Genomic DNA, 16,130 nt, shown 5'->3' with positions numbered 1-16,130 from the left:
ATGTACATAGTTATATTATGTAGGTACATATACATATATACACGGATAGTGTGTTTGGGTAAAGTTTTAATCTCGCCTCTTCTCCTCCGCGACCACTTTCCCGTCCGCAATCGGAGAACAGCACCGACCGACCAGCGGGTCTATACCATAGCGTTTCCCTTGATTAATAAATCGTCCACGAGATGTAGGTATGTGTTTATATATATATACCTACCTATAGGTTGGGTATATATAATATACTTGTAACTTTCCGTTGGTATAATAATATTATATACCGACATGGAATCCTTTTCGTCGGTGGTTCCTCTACCCCCTCTGCAGCGGCCGCCCTTATCGCACCCGCGATCCCCACCCCCCTCTCGCGTATTTACAGCTGCGGCAGCTTGTCCGTCCGTCTAAAGCCCGCGAACACGATGAACTACACAATAGGATACATAAAACATATATACTTATTCGGGGCACACTATCGGGGGGGAGGGATTGAAAATTATAAATCCTTTTCGAGTGCTTTCCGCGGCCATTATACGCCGAGCGAAAGCGTTCGGCAAACACCACCACACCGAAGTCAGACGGAGGAAAAATTCGAAAGCTCCCCCGCCCCAAATCCATTATTATATTCATTTATCGTACAAGCGAATATTCAATTATGCCAACGCCGATCGACCGCGAACTGTGTTTTACGTAGGAGGTTATCAATGTGTACGAACAATATTATGATGTACACGCGTATTTATTATAAAATTATTGTGTAATATTATGATATTATAAAATATATATTATGCGTGTAAAATGCGACACGGGGTGCGCGCGTCAGCCCAGTCGTAATCCCGCACACTTGAAATCACGGTTGTGCGTGGTAGGGAGGGGGGATAAGAGATTCGCGAGTTTGATCTAAGCCCGAGTTTAAGTAGACTTAAACATTACATTATAAAATACGTCGTAATAAACCGCGCGTTTTGCGCACGATAAACTTGATTTCGGTGCAATTCTGAATTTCGTATAGTATTAATAATATTATAGTAGGTATATATTATAAAATATTATGTTTAGCGTGGATTAAGTATGAAAAATATGTTCATATATATATTACCTATGTATATATAAGAATATATCACGTATATTATAATATTATAACGTTCGACGAAAATCGATTTTAATTGTAATTCCGCGATTTTTCTGAGTGCGCGACTACTTGAGCTTTTTTTTCTTTACAAATGTATACCTCAACTTTTATAAAGTATGTGAGTGTATTATTACTCGAACGTTTCGGATCCTTTTAAACATAATACATAACAAGTTTGAAAACGTAAACGGCGAAAGTTTCTTAATGTCGCGTGACCTCGTTGAATGCCTATAAATAATGGACAAGTCATTGAACGTTTCGAAAACTATTCCAATGACTTCAATATTGAATTTTGGAAGTAGGCGAAAGTGCACAACGGGTATATAGTGTACACGAGTTATGTTTGACACGATATTGAAAAAAAGTTTCTAGGTATACGTTTGACGCAATCGAAAAGCAATAGAGTGGCTATATATATTAATAGCAGTTGGCTTACGAAGTTTCGTTAATATCAATTTGTTAGCACTCATAATTTATTGAAATAATGCTGTCGTCGAGCTTTGCGAAAACAAAATATTATAAAACCACCTGTAAATATATAAAACACAAATATTTTATATATATATATGTAATACGTATACCTATATATTATATGTGCGTACGCGAGAGTGTTCTAAAATGTGACCGCAGTACGCGTAATTGGAATTGTTCAAATATTTTTAATGAGACCTTACTTGCGTTCCGTCGATGCGTATAAATTCCTGCAATGTTAATATTTTGTTGGCCATAAGCATAAAACATAAAACACCGAATCCAGTTATATTATTATACCGTATAGTTGATTGGCATAAAATATTTTATAATAATAATACCTGTGTAGGCCTACAAGCCACCGAGATGTTTTAACCTTAGTTTTTATGCTCGACCTAAATAAAGAGTAATTTTGCATTTATAATAATATTATATAATGGTTTCGTCCCGGGCGGTGTTCGCATATATTCAAACCTTACGTATTATTATTATTATGATACGAGTCTATGCGAGATACGCCCGACTCGCATTCGAGTGGAATTCATTTAAAGCTAGTTCATATATTCAGCATGTTCGACTTACTTAGACGTATTATATAGTGTGCACTGTACACACACTGCACCAGCCGCCGTGTATAAGTAGAAAAAACCCATAATCGTAAAATACGTCTCCGTATCTCAAAACTCGCAGGTCTCCACCGCCCGTTACTTATTCATCCCATTATTCATATTATGTTTTTCAACGCAAGAATATAGTGCGCCGTACCTGCAGCGGGTAGTTGTATATATATATATAATATAATATGGCTTTGCTCGATCTGAGAATATCTGCAGAGAGGATATACGTGTAGGTATACGGTTTATGAATTTGTAAATATATAAAACGCGTATATAGGTACCGCGGTATGTGTACATGTGTACCTGTATTATATAGACGTAAGGTTTTAGACGAGTTATTTTTTTTATAGGAAAAAATAACACAACTATATAACGTATATATTATATGTGCCTATGTGTGTGCAGTGTATGCATTAAGTTTAAGGGCAGCTTATTTTCGTCGGCAAACTCGCGGCGGAGGTAAAATTGAAAAATAATAAATACGCACGCCACCACCTGAGACGTAGTCGATAGATGGATAGAGACGAATATAGCTCGCTGCCGGTATAGTATATAATAAAGTTACGCGGGGGCATTATCGTAAAACCATGAGAATTTTACGGCAAATTTCGAAACTATAGTAATATTATATTATAACATTCTCGCCGGACACTGTGGCTGCGTCTGTCGCGCCGGTTAGGTTAGGTTAGGCTAGGTTAGTCTTCCTCCGGGGCGAACGTAGTTGAGCTATAATACATTTTACCGACAAAAAAAAAATACAAAAAGCCACGTTGTTTGTGGTGTTACGTGTATATATTTTTATGAAAACGAGAATATCACAATGACAATGATTTTTTAACCACCTGTTTCAGGGAGCAGAATCGTCCGCAAGTATCCCGTACTGGTTTTCATACACGGCGAATCGTACGAGTGGAATTCCGGAAACCCTTACGACGGCCGTGTGTTGGCCAGCAACGCGGAATTGGTGGTGGTCACGTTGAACTATAGGCTCGGCATATTGGGTGAGTTGAACGACAAATTAACGATCAGAAACCGCCAGGATCGGTGATATTGAATTGAGTCCATGCTATTTTTATGTGTTTGAATTGAGTCCAGCTTATTATCTTATTACCTTTGAATTGAGTCCGTATAGATAAAATGTCACAACTACCTATTAGCCGGTGGCGACTTTTAACCTTGCACATTATATTATACATAATTATTATTATTTTTAATATTTTTTTATTAATTGACTCTTTATACTTATTATAACAATTAAAAAGAAAAACGTGTATATAATGAAAAAACATTTTTTGGGAGATTACTCAGCCAACCTCGACGTGGTGTGTCCTGGGTGACGCTGATAGGCTGATGGGACTCATCTCGAACAACTTAACAATATTGGTCAAACTCAACTCTGATAACCCAAAAGTATTTGCGGGACTCAATTCAATGTTATCCGTCAATATAATATCACATACAGGTAGTCGTATTTTACGAGCATGTGGTCTAGAAGATGTGGGCGTATAATCGTTGTTATGTATAATGTAATATTTAATTGGGCTCTAAATTTTAAATATTTTAACGAAATTATGAGAAGTATTTTTTTAGCTGATGGTTAGAAATTATTACATACAGAAGATATCGGAAATGGATGACTATTAACAATCAAGATTTACAAATTACCATGTTAATGGCATTATGATATTATCGGTTAATTTATCACTTATCCGTTAAGTCCCTATATTGACTATTATTTATTAGCATTCGACCAATTTTGAAACATTTTTTCAGTATACACTTTTAGATACAATACACGAATTTTTTTTAATTTTGATTTTTACATAAATGAAATATTTCAAGAAAATAAATTTTACGCAATTTTAAAACCCTATAATAATATTATATGACGGTTGAGAACATACGAGACACATAATATTGTCAGCTGTATATGATTTAATATCATATGTTTAAATGAAAATAACGCACGTTAATATACAATTCATGCAAACGACTTTATAATTACATACTACGAATAACAAACAAAAAACAGAATATTATTATATAATATTTTATAGTGTTCTCATAAAATATAGACGTTATAATAATAATAGACACATTAAAAACGACGTATATTATGATATTCAAATAGATATTATTGTTATTTTAAACCCACGACTAACGTAATTTTATATTATGACATAAATTTAACTCAATAGATATGTAAACTTTGTAAAGATATTATAATAGATAAGATATTTACAACTTTCCTCTTTCCATAAGATAAACATTAAACTGTTACAGTCCAACCCCTTTAACCAAAATAAGATGTACCTACCTATATCAGTGTTTTATATTATTATAATTTATCATACTAAAACAAGTATCTATTCTGAAAATAATTTCTCTGAAAGCGTAAGGCTAAATTTATAAAATGTATAACTATTTTAAATAATAGATTTATATATAATATAATGAATATATATTTCAACTATAATATTGTATAAATTAATAAACTTTCTAAAACTATTGAAGTGATTAGCAATTAGTAAATAATAAGAATTGATTAAAAAAATATTCAAAATCCATAATATATAAATAGTAAAGCCTTTTAATTTTAATGGATATTATATACGATTAAAATATATAAATTATTTCAATTGAACAATATTCACTTCGTACACTTCCTAGAATACTTAGATAAACTTTCATCAAACGACTGTAACTAACTGCAGTAGCGAATAGCAGCCACTGGATATGTATAACTTTTAAAATTAATTATTTTATTTATTCACACAGTTGTAGTGAAATTACTAATTAACATACATTAGAAATAACTCTAAAATTGGTATTTGATTAAGAGCGTACCTAGAATAGTTAATATCATAAAAATAATTTATTAAATATTCATTCACACTGATAATTGAAATAAAAGATGAACAAAAAAACATATTTTCCACAGTAATTCAAACATAATTAGTTTTTTAATTTAATTATGTTTATGTAAAACACTACATAAAAACTAAAAAAGTATAGAAGATGAATTGCCTAAAGCTGTTACTCTCATTTCCTCCATCCATAACGCTACGTTCCTAAAAATATTCAATTCTTTTTCTAAAAATGGTTTTCTCCGCAGAATTCGCTTTAAAATTGTTCTTCTTAAGCGTATACGTTTTTATTTTCTGTGTACGTGAAAGGTACGCCATAGATAAAATATAATATAAAAAAAACCCAGTATACCAACGTTAACGCAAAGTTTATTATTATGTGTATTATCATTATTTATTCCAAGATTTATGACTTAAATGATTATTTTACACGGATGTTTTTAATTTGTACAATATAATATTATATTCTAATATTAACCGCTTATAAAATAAATAAATAATAAAAATAAAATGTCTACTTAAAATATGTTATATTGTATTACGGCTCAAAAACGTGTTTCAGTGGAACTAAAATTTAAACGCATGTCATAACTCAGGTCGCTGTTATTTATTAAGCAAAACAAAATGGACGTTTTTCACTAAACATTTGTTTCGAGTAGGTACTGTAACTACTTACACAATGGCTTATTTAATAATTAATTAGCATAGTATAATAAATCGGTTTATGGTACTATGCTCTGAATTGTTTAGTCACTTTTTAATAATAATAAGTCTGTATAGAACTGTTTTTTTTTATTGACCCTATAATAATCTGTGTGTTCAAGTAGTCCGACAATTTAATCATTTAAAATATATATCTGAGACGATTAGTCGCAAAATATTTGAAAATATAGTGATTGGTGTGTCACGTGCTCGGAATTACAATAATTAATACTATATTCAATTAATAAAATTAGATTTCGTTTTGTAAACAAAAAATCATATTTTATGATTTACCTACTTTGGTAGTACATAGCAATTAAAACACACCATCCACACATCTTTTTTAAAAAAAACCTTCATCTCTATGAAATATTATGTACATTTAACTCGTTCTTTCTTGAATATGAATTTAAAAATTGTTGTTCGGTACGTTTAATATTTATATTTTTTTTACTAGAGCAAGTCGTATTTTAATGGGTATGTCGAGTTCTGAGTATTTACAAAAATATATTCAATACATTATTATATTTATAATGTTATTTCATGTAAACATTAAACATATTTTAACCACGCGGTAAAAATAAACCATAATAACTACATTAATAATACATAAAATGAAATTGTTTTTTAAAATTATAATATTGAACGTTAAGCGACTGAGTGAATAACTTGAAGCGTAATACGTACGTATTATTATGTTTGAACATAATAATATTATATTTACCCATTGACATAGACATTTGTTCTTTGTGTTATAAAGAAAACCAAATTTCTCCCTATTGACCCAACTACTGCAAGTTCAGCATACTTGGTTAAATCAAATTTTGCTCCATATCGATACTAGTCAAATATTTGTTTATCTTAGGACTCATGTAATTTTTTAGATAAGGTAAGTCTCGTCATACATTGATGTACCGAAACTTATGTAAATAATAAAATATCACATTATACATTTAATAATATCGTATAATATTCTGTAGGTATCAGTTTTATGACGAGGGTTTTTTAATTCAGATGAAATTGAGAACATGGCATATTAAACAAAATTACGAAAACATTCTCTTGTTAAACATTGTTAATCTGCCAATATAAATTATATCTGCATTTTTGTTTTATTCCATCTAACTTATTAGTAGGTGGCAATATGTATATTATTAATAATCACAACTGCTTAAAAATCGTTTTAAATTTCACTTAATTATTCTATAGAACGTTGCTAACCAAAATGGCCTTGTTTGCCTTTAGATTCCAAGTAGTTTTAATTTTAAATTTCCGATAAATATCAGTTACAATGAAAGTGCTTTGTTTAGTTATTTTACCGAGTAAAACGAATCCACGAGTAGAAAATATATTACAATATACTTTCTCCTAGTTATAATTAATTCAATTTAAATTTGCATAGTATGGATAAACATGTATAGTGTGAAAACTAACTTTAGAAACAACATATATAGGTGTATTTAAAATAAACAAAGATTCTTTGTGTATGAAGCTTTTATAAAATTAAGCATACCAAAGAGTTACATATAGTTTAAAATAAACAATTTATAATATTATATATTATTACCTATACAATAATTGTATTCGAATGAGATCTCTTAAACAGTTAACCTAATAATGTTTTTTTGAAGTATTTGAATAATTTTGCGAGAGTAATCAAACCGTTAAAGACTAGAGTTTGGTAAAATTTTAAATGGATTACCTACAGTTTGTTTTTTTCTTAGATTGACGATTATATTTTGTACCCTTTTTTCTTGTTTAATACAAATTAATATATTATTATTATCGTCGGTTAGTTCACATCAGACATATTATGTCAATACAATAAATGAAAAAACACCAATAGCACGGCTCTTCACAAATTATAAAAAAAATGTAGCTAAATTTAACTAAAAAAAATGTATATAATGTTAATTGTCAGTTATTACAATAGATTAATGTGTTTAATTCAAATGTACATAGTAATTTAATAGTGTAACATAATAGATAGGTATATTTTTGCCATTTTAATATAATGTAAATAATGACATTATGACGTAAGTAATATAATATTATAATATACATATATATAGGTAGTAGTAATTATTTATAAATTTATTTATATTCATGTTTCGTATAACATAATATTAAAAAACAAATATTTTCATACTTACAATAGTGTGATAGGTTTATCAACTAAATAAATTTGTTAAGCTATTCAATATCATAGGTATTAAATATTTTAGTTAATTCTTTTTTTTAATTACTTACTACATTCCATTTAATATAATTTTAATAATAAATATATTGTTTTACTCATCCATTTTTTTTCTGAAACACGTATATAATTAAATGTAAACGTTAATAAACTAGACATCTACTCAAATCATAGGTAGTTATGGTATATGTTTTTGTACAGCTCACATTTCTTATAAAAACCATTCATTTTGTATGCATAATTGTATAGAATAAGTTCAAATTATAAAACGGTAATATGTATTGTAATGCCTATAATAGATATATTTTATTGTTTTGACTAGCCATCAATATAAATGAGATAAATAATATTTTTCAAACAAATATAACAATCATTAATCATTAGAACTGTTTATAATATATTATTGTCCCGATGACTTTAATATTGTCACCTTGTATGACGTATTATATGATGTTTATAGTGAATCAAACAAAAATCTCAATCTCCATGAATATAACCTGAAGTATCCTATTGTCACGATGACAGTTTCGAATTTGTGAACAGTAAAAAAGACCCTTCAAGTGTTTAGGATTTTTCTCTTATCTCTTGACATTTTACCAAACACAAATCCACTTGTCTTCAACCAATTCTAGTTCAAATTTAGCATCCATCAACGATGACACAAAATAAAAAATAAAAATAAAATAGAATATGTTACGTTATATTCATTATTCATATATTCATATATTTTTTATTGACATGAAATTTATTTGTAAATATTTAATATTTTTAACTTAAAAATTTGGCACATAAAATTACAGTCATGTTTTCACCACTGTTTCTTTTTTTTGATGGGGTGAGGGGGGACGAAATTGTAATCGATTTGTTTTAAATTATATGTTAGGTATTGTATTCTTATTTGCGTTTACCACATGGTATTATAAATTTTGAAATACTGTTTTAAGTACTTGAAAAAAAATTTTATCGCAATTTTAGTCCATACAAATTATAAATTATGCAGCTACATATTATATTACAAAATTAAAGTATGGACACTTCAGAGTAGTGCATACTAATATTATAAAGATATATGGTTATTCGGTTTGTTGAAACTTTTGTGACTCGCTAATTTACAGTCTTGTGTTCAAATAATGTAGTAAATAAATGTGACATTCATAGAATAATAATGGCTTAATTATCTCGCGAAATGAAAATTCGAGGCAGCATCATTGTTTGTATTCTTTGGTTTTATCATTGGTAGGTTTCGTATCGTAGACCTTTAGACCAAACTATATACTTATTTGAAACCGCCTAGAGCATTACATCAGCTGGTAAATTGAGGGAGACATGGTACGACTTCGGTTGGCAGAAGGGACCGTTGTAGTTTTTATCCAAAATTGTATTATTAAGTTAAATAACGTTTGTTATCGCTGAATGTTTTGAATTAAGAAGTGTTATATAGTTAGACTAGACAGTGACACCCACTACCTATAGTTGGTCTAAGAGTTATAATCGTTATAACTTAATCTCTATACTGAACTATGATCTGTATTGAGGTGTTCATCTTGGCTAAAAAATCTATAATTCCAATAACAAGTAAATGATTTGTACTGACCAATAAGTGGTGCTCCTCGTTCTGTTTGAATTAAATTATTAAATAAATTATTATAATATTATTATTTTATTAATTTTCGTTATAAAAAAATGAGTTTAAAAAAAGTTTATTCAACAATATAATTTCGGATGACTTATTTAAATACCACAAACAAGTTTTAAAACTAAACTTTAAATAAATAATAATAATAACTATATTTTCTATTTTACTTAGTTGTCCAATTATTATAATAAACAAATCCTCGGAGATTGAAAATAACCATTGCTATAAAACATTACATAAATATACAAAACTTAATGCATTACCTTAAAAGGATTCGAGCAATTTTGAAATAAATAACATTATATGTTTATAATAATATACAATATGCACTATTTTTTGACATCCATTATAATACATATTCCTTCGTTTTTTACTCACGGTGTGCCTCACCATTATGTTCGATAACATTATGGAGTTGGTGTTAAAGTTTTTAGATTGTCTAAAATTACCATAAATTTGTTAAAAGTACTTACTAAAATGTATACGACCCTTTTTACATCGAGGTGAGAGAAGTTAAAGGTCAAATGCATATTATACTATGCAACTTTGCATATAAAAAAATGAAAAGGTAGCCAAACCCGGTCACTTGATTTCTAATGCAGTTCTATATTATAATATAATATAATCTAATCCTAACAAAAAATTGGGCCACCCATTATATTTATTACACATTTACAATTGTCGTATATAATAATATTATAATGGTCGTCACAACATTTTAATTTCTTCCAGTAGGTACCTACTTAGAACTAGCAATATCACTTAGTCATTTTCGGATTTCGGGCGGAAGGGGGAGGGTTGGTGCTAGGGATATGAAGTAACAGCCGTTCTGCATTTGGACTTTTTTTTCTATAAGAATAACTTATACATCAGATATTGCGTAAAAAATATAAACGTATTAATTGTAGACTACGCTACTGAAAAATAGATTAAATTTGTTTTTACCCAGAAGTTGTTCATGATAAGTACCTAAAAAGCTTTTTTAACAACATTGCAGCCACCATGAAAAAATCCAAGATCCGACCTTGAATTTAGTCGTTTTACCTTCTTAGATTGTAATTTTAAAAGTATCATATATGTGCATTATTTTGTTTCTTATAGAAATGTTTACTCTCGAAAAAATGTCATAACTGTTAAATTTTAGTATATATTATTATAGTAGGTATATGCTTAGACAAAAATATATAATACATTACAATTGTATTACAATATTACCGTTAGTAATTGAATAAAAAATAAACTATAATATTATAACACATATTTATGTTGTATTTACAAAACAAACTAGTTCCGTATAATATTATAACATAATAATATAATATAATATTAATTAAAGGTCTTATTTAATTAAAACGCACGATATAAAAAAATGAACAAAATAATACGATTTGTATCGTGCCATTAAAAATATTTCCACAATACACTGAACGCATTATCTGAAGTGATTATCTGAAGTGAGCTTTTGTTTTTATTAGTACAATGTAATCTGTTAACATCTCTATAATTGACATATTTTGTGTGAAAATGGCTCATAAATATTTAACTGTATCAAAACGATATTTTCCTATATAAATTATATATTTAATTATTATATTTAATAAAACCGTTATACTCGCTCTCTCTCTCTCTCTCTTAAATTATACTGAAGTATTTTAAAATCACAAAACACGATTTGTGATATATTATTTACATACTACTATTATTATTATTATTATTTGCAAGTCAGACTGTACAAACAAATACTTGAAAATTAGTCGTTTTAACAGCTTTCAAGTTTGTCAATCCACTTTCTACTTTGCGCCGTTCTCGCAATATTTGCTCATTCTATTAACTATTACTCACCGTCTTCACAACTTTTGTTCCATCGTGTGATTTCTATAGTGTTCTGTGTTCGGCTTCTATGCATTTAATTTAAATTATTTTTCCTTCGTTTATATATTTATTTTTGTTTCTCTTCCGTTTATATATGGCCCATATTATATTGCGTTGTATTTATTCCTTTTGAAGATGACAAACTTCCGTTTACGCTGTACGCTTGTAGTGTACTACGCTTCCCGAGCAACAATACGCCTGTTTAATAGTGGTTATATCAATGTTTTATATGACAAAAGTTTGTAACGACTGCGGTTACCGGATAAAACCTTTGACTTTAAAACAATAGAATTCGTTGTAATTATTATTCAACTGTAAATTTATCTTGTTGCATTCGCCGTTAAAATATACATAAAATACAATATAATATAAATTACAAAAATAATAACAATAAAGTATATAGTCGATCGTTGGTCTCAATCGTCGTTTATTGTCGTTTATCTCTGCAATCATTTATCTGGACTTAATGTTTTTCGTAAATGGCGCAATACAATATGTTATGCTGTGTCGAACCTGCGGAGAACCTCTTAAAGTCAAGCACCTCTTTGTGTACTGTCGAAACCATATGGATACAAGAAAATTCCTAGGAATACCTGAAAACCACTTTGAAACCCTCAGCTCAATTGAAGTCAACATCAACAAAACCATCTCAGTTCTCAAACACATCGATATGTACAACTTAATCTAGGAAATCCATTGTATTCAACCAAATACATCGTAAATACTTAATATTGTGTAAGCTAATAACCTAAGTTGTCAAAGCTGTACCAAGAATAAAAAAAATAAATAAATAAAAATATGTATCAGGTCTGTAATAGAAGTATAATTATTATTACCAATTCGTATATGGATTTATAGCACTTCATATAACCAATCCCACATTCCCACTAGTCTAAAATTTTAATGGTGTTGATCAATCATCAATCAGCCTTAATTGTAAATAAATTTTCATTTCATTACATTATGAGACAGGGTCTTAGGATTAGTTTTTTACGGAAAACTATAATATAAAAACATCAAAAATCTCTTAACATGGCATAGTTCGTGTGAGTTTTGGAAGAGCTGCTGAAAAAACAGCACGATTGGTGAAAATACTCACGTACCGAAACTTGACTAAGAACACGTCGAAATGTGCCAAAACGAACGGGACTTTTCCACGAAAGATTTTAAATCTCCAGACAATATAAGAACCTACCCTATATTGACCCTGTATGTCCAACAGAGTTCTTAACTCTCAAATTTACTGACGTAAAGCGTAAAATTGTGTCGAAGTCTTAGCATTATGTGACTTACAACTTTACCCACCATGGACCGGTAAGAATTCTAGAACAAATTATAAAGACCGCTACGTAATTAGGTCCTATTTTATAATAGGCCCTCGTTTAGTATCAATGAAACAATTTTAAAATTCTAATGATACAATTAAATATTCAATAAGCAAATAATAAGGAAATATGTAACTTTTTTTAAAAAATCAAACAAATTATTTTGAATGTTTGATTTATATCTTTGTTCTGAAAATTATAATCAATACATACTAGTATAGCTATGAGGTATTTTATTATTACTTTTACTATTCCAATTATTAGCGGTATAGATACAATTATTATCGTTATATTGGATGCATTTTTTGCTTATAAAATATTGTTTATATAATATTTTATTTAAATATAGTTTCAATTTAAATTAAAATACAAAGGGAACAAAGTAAGTTTCCACAAAGTTCATAATGAAGTTTCTGGTAAATTTTATTTTGCAAAATAAGCTAAATGTAACGGAGAATCATTATTAAGATACTTTAAAATAATTATTGAAGTTCAACGTTTCAAAAGAAATTTTATTCAAAAGACAAAATAATTGAATATATTTAAATGCATGACCATTATTTGATGCCTTCTTTCAGTTATTAAAAATAAACAATATCTCCAAGACATAGAATGACATAGTATTATAAACGTTGGCTTCTACGGCTTTATAAAAAGATAGAATAGTTCACCTTTCCAATTTTAAAACTAAATGAAATCAATTCAAAAATTAACTAAATATTTATTGACATTGTGTGGATATTTAATAATGTATAGCATACTTAATAATAATAACAATACAATTATTTTAATTTATCGAACTATCTATTATTATTAATTTGTTGACGATATAATATTATTATCTTCTTTTATCGAAGAGATCATTTAAAAGTTAATAGGCAGGTATACATCAGCGCTGAATCTCGTCTAGTAGATAATATTCACTTTCACATGATATAACTGTGAACACATTATTTTTTTTTGTTTGAACATAATGTTAAAATCGTTTAATTCAAATTTTAAGCATTATTATTAGTACAGTAGAAGCCGCTTATTAGGGACACTTTTTGACCAAGGTAAAATGTGTCAACTAACCGATTGTTTCTAATAAGCGTTTGGTTTAATATAATATTATTATAAAAAAAAAAAAAATGAAAAAAAATTTATAATTTTTAAAAAGTAGCTACTATGTAAAAAAAAGTATATATTTTCATTATGGATTCATATATTTCATGCGAAAAACCCAGGGATTTGATGGGCCTGTACAATGTACTTTCTTGCGTGTGTGAATTACCTACCTACCCACTATTAATATTTATAAAAATATGCCTCTATACTCTTGGTTTTTGGAAATTTAATAACTCCCCACATCCATTGATTTTCCGATGTGTGGTGAAAAGACTGTACTGCACAAAAACACATGAACGCAAAGTGCACAAATACTCGTCAGGTATGACGGATGCTCCTTGAATATTAATGCTAATAAGATATTTAAAAAAATGTGTATTCTATATTTGGTTGTTGGATTAAATAGTCAAATATATTATTTGTTATTTAATTTATGTCACCATGTCAGTGAACATCGAGTTATATATGCACCTAATGTGAACGAAACGATTTATCATAATATATTTAGTTTAAAGTAGATTTGTAAAATATCTGAATGAGTGTACTGTTTAATAGGCATCAGAAGCTGTTTAAGTGACAATAGATGAATTCAAAAATGTATTTTAGTTAGAGAATTAGTCAATATTTCATTAAACTAATGCATGCTTTTATTTTTTACATTTGTATACAAACTGCTGAAAAATTGTATAAATACTTTTTATAAGTTCAATCTGAGTTTAGTATCTAATCGAAAGTGGTTCGCATGATAGATTTAAAGATATTAAATGACCAAAAATGTTTTGCCTAAAAATCATGTTATCTTACAATTCAAGCCTTCAAGGCAAATAGTTTTTTTTATTCTACTCATTTTATGAAATTGCAATTTAAATAATAATAGAAAAACAATTATACTATTTTTTTTTAATTGAACTGAATTGAACTCTCATTACAAACAGTTTGCTGGTATATTTTGAATTTAACCCTAACATCAATAAATTCAACGATATCACTATAATAAAATTAATATAAAATAATAAAAATATGTTTATTTATAAAAAAAATGTAAAATATACTGTCAGAAAAAAGTCAACTCAAATGGTAGGATGCAATTTGATTGGATTTATGAAAGCCAGGTACCTAGCATAAATCCTTGTACTCTAATATTAATTTTGAAGGATTTTAACTGAAAGTTAAAAAATTGAAACATTTATTTTTGTGCTTTAATTACTTTTCTCGTCAGTACTTCTCATTAAAACTTTTTTGTAAATGGATTAATGTAGCATAACGTTTTCAGGAATTCGACAGGAAAATCCTATTGAAGGTCGTTCTTGTCATTTGCTTTTATAAAATATCAATAACAATCCTAATTAAATTTGTAAACATTTTTAACGTAAAACAAGCCAAGTTTTCCTTTTTCTTAATACATGCCAAAAAACCAAATCCTCCTACTCAAAAACAAGTAAAATAATATATTGTTTAGTTTATACAAATAATGAGTGTCCATTATTTTTGTTTAGCTATTCATACTTAATCAATAATTACAACTACCTAATATATACTTGTTTTTATGCTAATGATTATAATATGTGTATATTATTATTCATAGCTTTTTCTTAAATTGTTCAATATCAGATACAAAATCATTATAATTTATAAATTTATCTGACACATAAAAAATTATCGATTTTGACAATATATTATTATATTAAATGTTTGCTTGTATCTACATTATTTAATATTCAATATTTGTTACTCAAACATTCAATTTTTAGATCGGAATTTCATAATCCAATAACTCTGCTGATTGTTAAATAATTGCTTTATTATTGAATAATTCGTTCGGAACCGTTTTATTATAAATTGTATTCGATGAAATAGTCTTGTATTCGATAATCATATATCGTATTGTATTTCAAAAAAATTGTAATTCAATGACCATTATGTAAATTCATTTTAAGTAGGTACTTGCTGTTTTTGAAAACATTGTAGGTGATAACATTTCCTAATATCTATTTTGTTACTTTGATAATAATTTGTGTCGTGTGTACTTGACGTCTTATACATCTTATTAGGATAAAAATATAATAAATTCGGTTATTGTGATGTATTTATTAAAATTTGGTAACACGGCGCCTTAGATATGCAAAATATATACACGGCTTCGTCTGTTTTCCATGACTTACCTATAGCATGCTTTTGAAGAAATCGTTATAATATTTTATATTGTTATTGAA

At 28.2% G+C, this 16,130-nt stretch overlaps 1 protein-coding gene across 3 annotated transcripts in view; it reads left to right on the top strand.

Moving 5' to 3' along the window:
* LOC132945961 (neuroligin-4, Y-linked-like) overlaps positions 1–16,130 on the top strand; it is a 454,653-nt gene that overhangs the window by 386,501 nt on the left and 52,022 nt on the right. For all 3 annotated transcript variants that reach the window (XM_061015804.1, XM_061015805.1, XM_061015806.1), the window contains one exon: positions 3,063–3,212. In XM_061015804.1, the coding sequence (XP_060871787.1) occupies positions 3,063–3,212 (150 nt within the window). The remainder of the gene's footprint in view (positions 1–3,062; positions 3,213–16,130) is intronic.

The sequence above is a fragment of the Metopolophium dirhodum genome, chromosome 5, assembly GCF_019925205.1.
Source record: "Metopolophium dirhodum isolate CAU chromosome 5, ASM1992520v1, whole genome shotgun sequence".
NCBI lineage: Eukaryota > Metazoa > Arthropoda > Insecta > Hemiptera > Aphididae > Metopolophium > Metopolophium dirhodum.
This window is presented reverse-complemented; position numbering and strand designations above follow the sequence as displayed.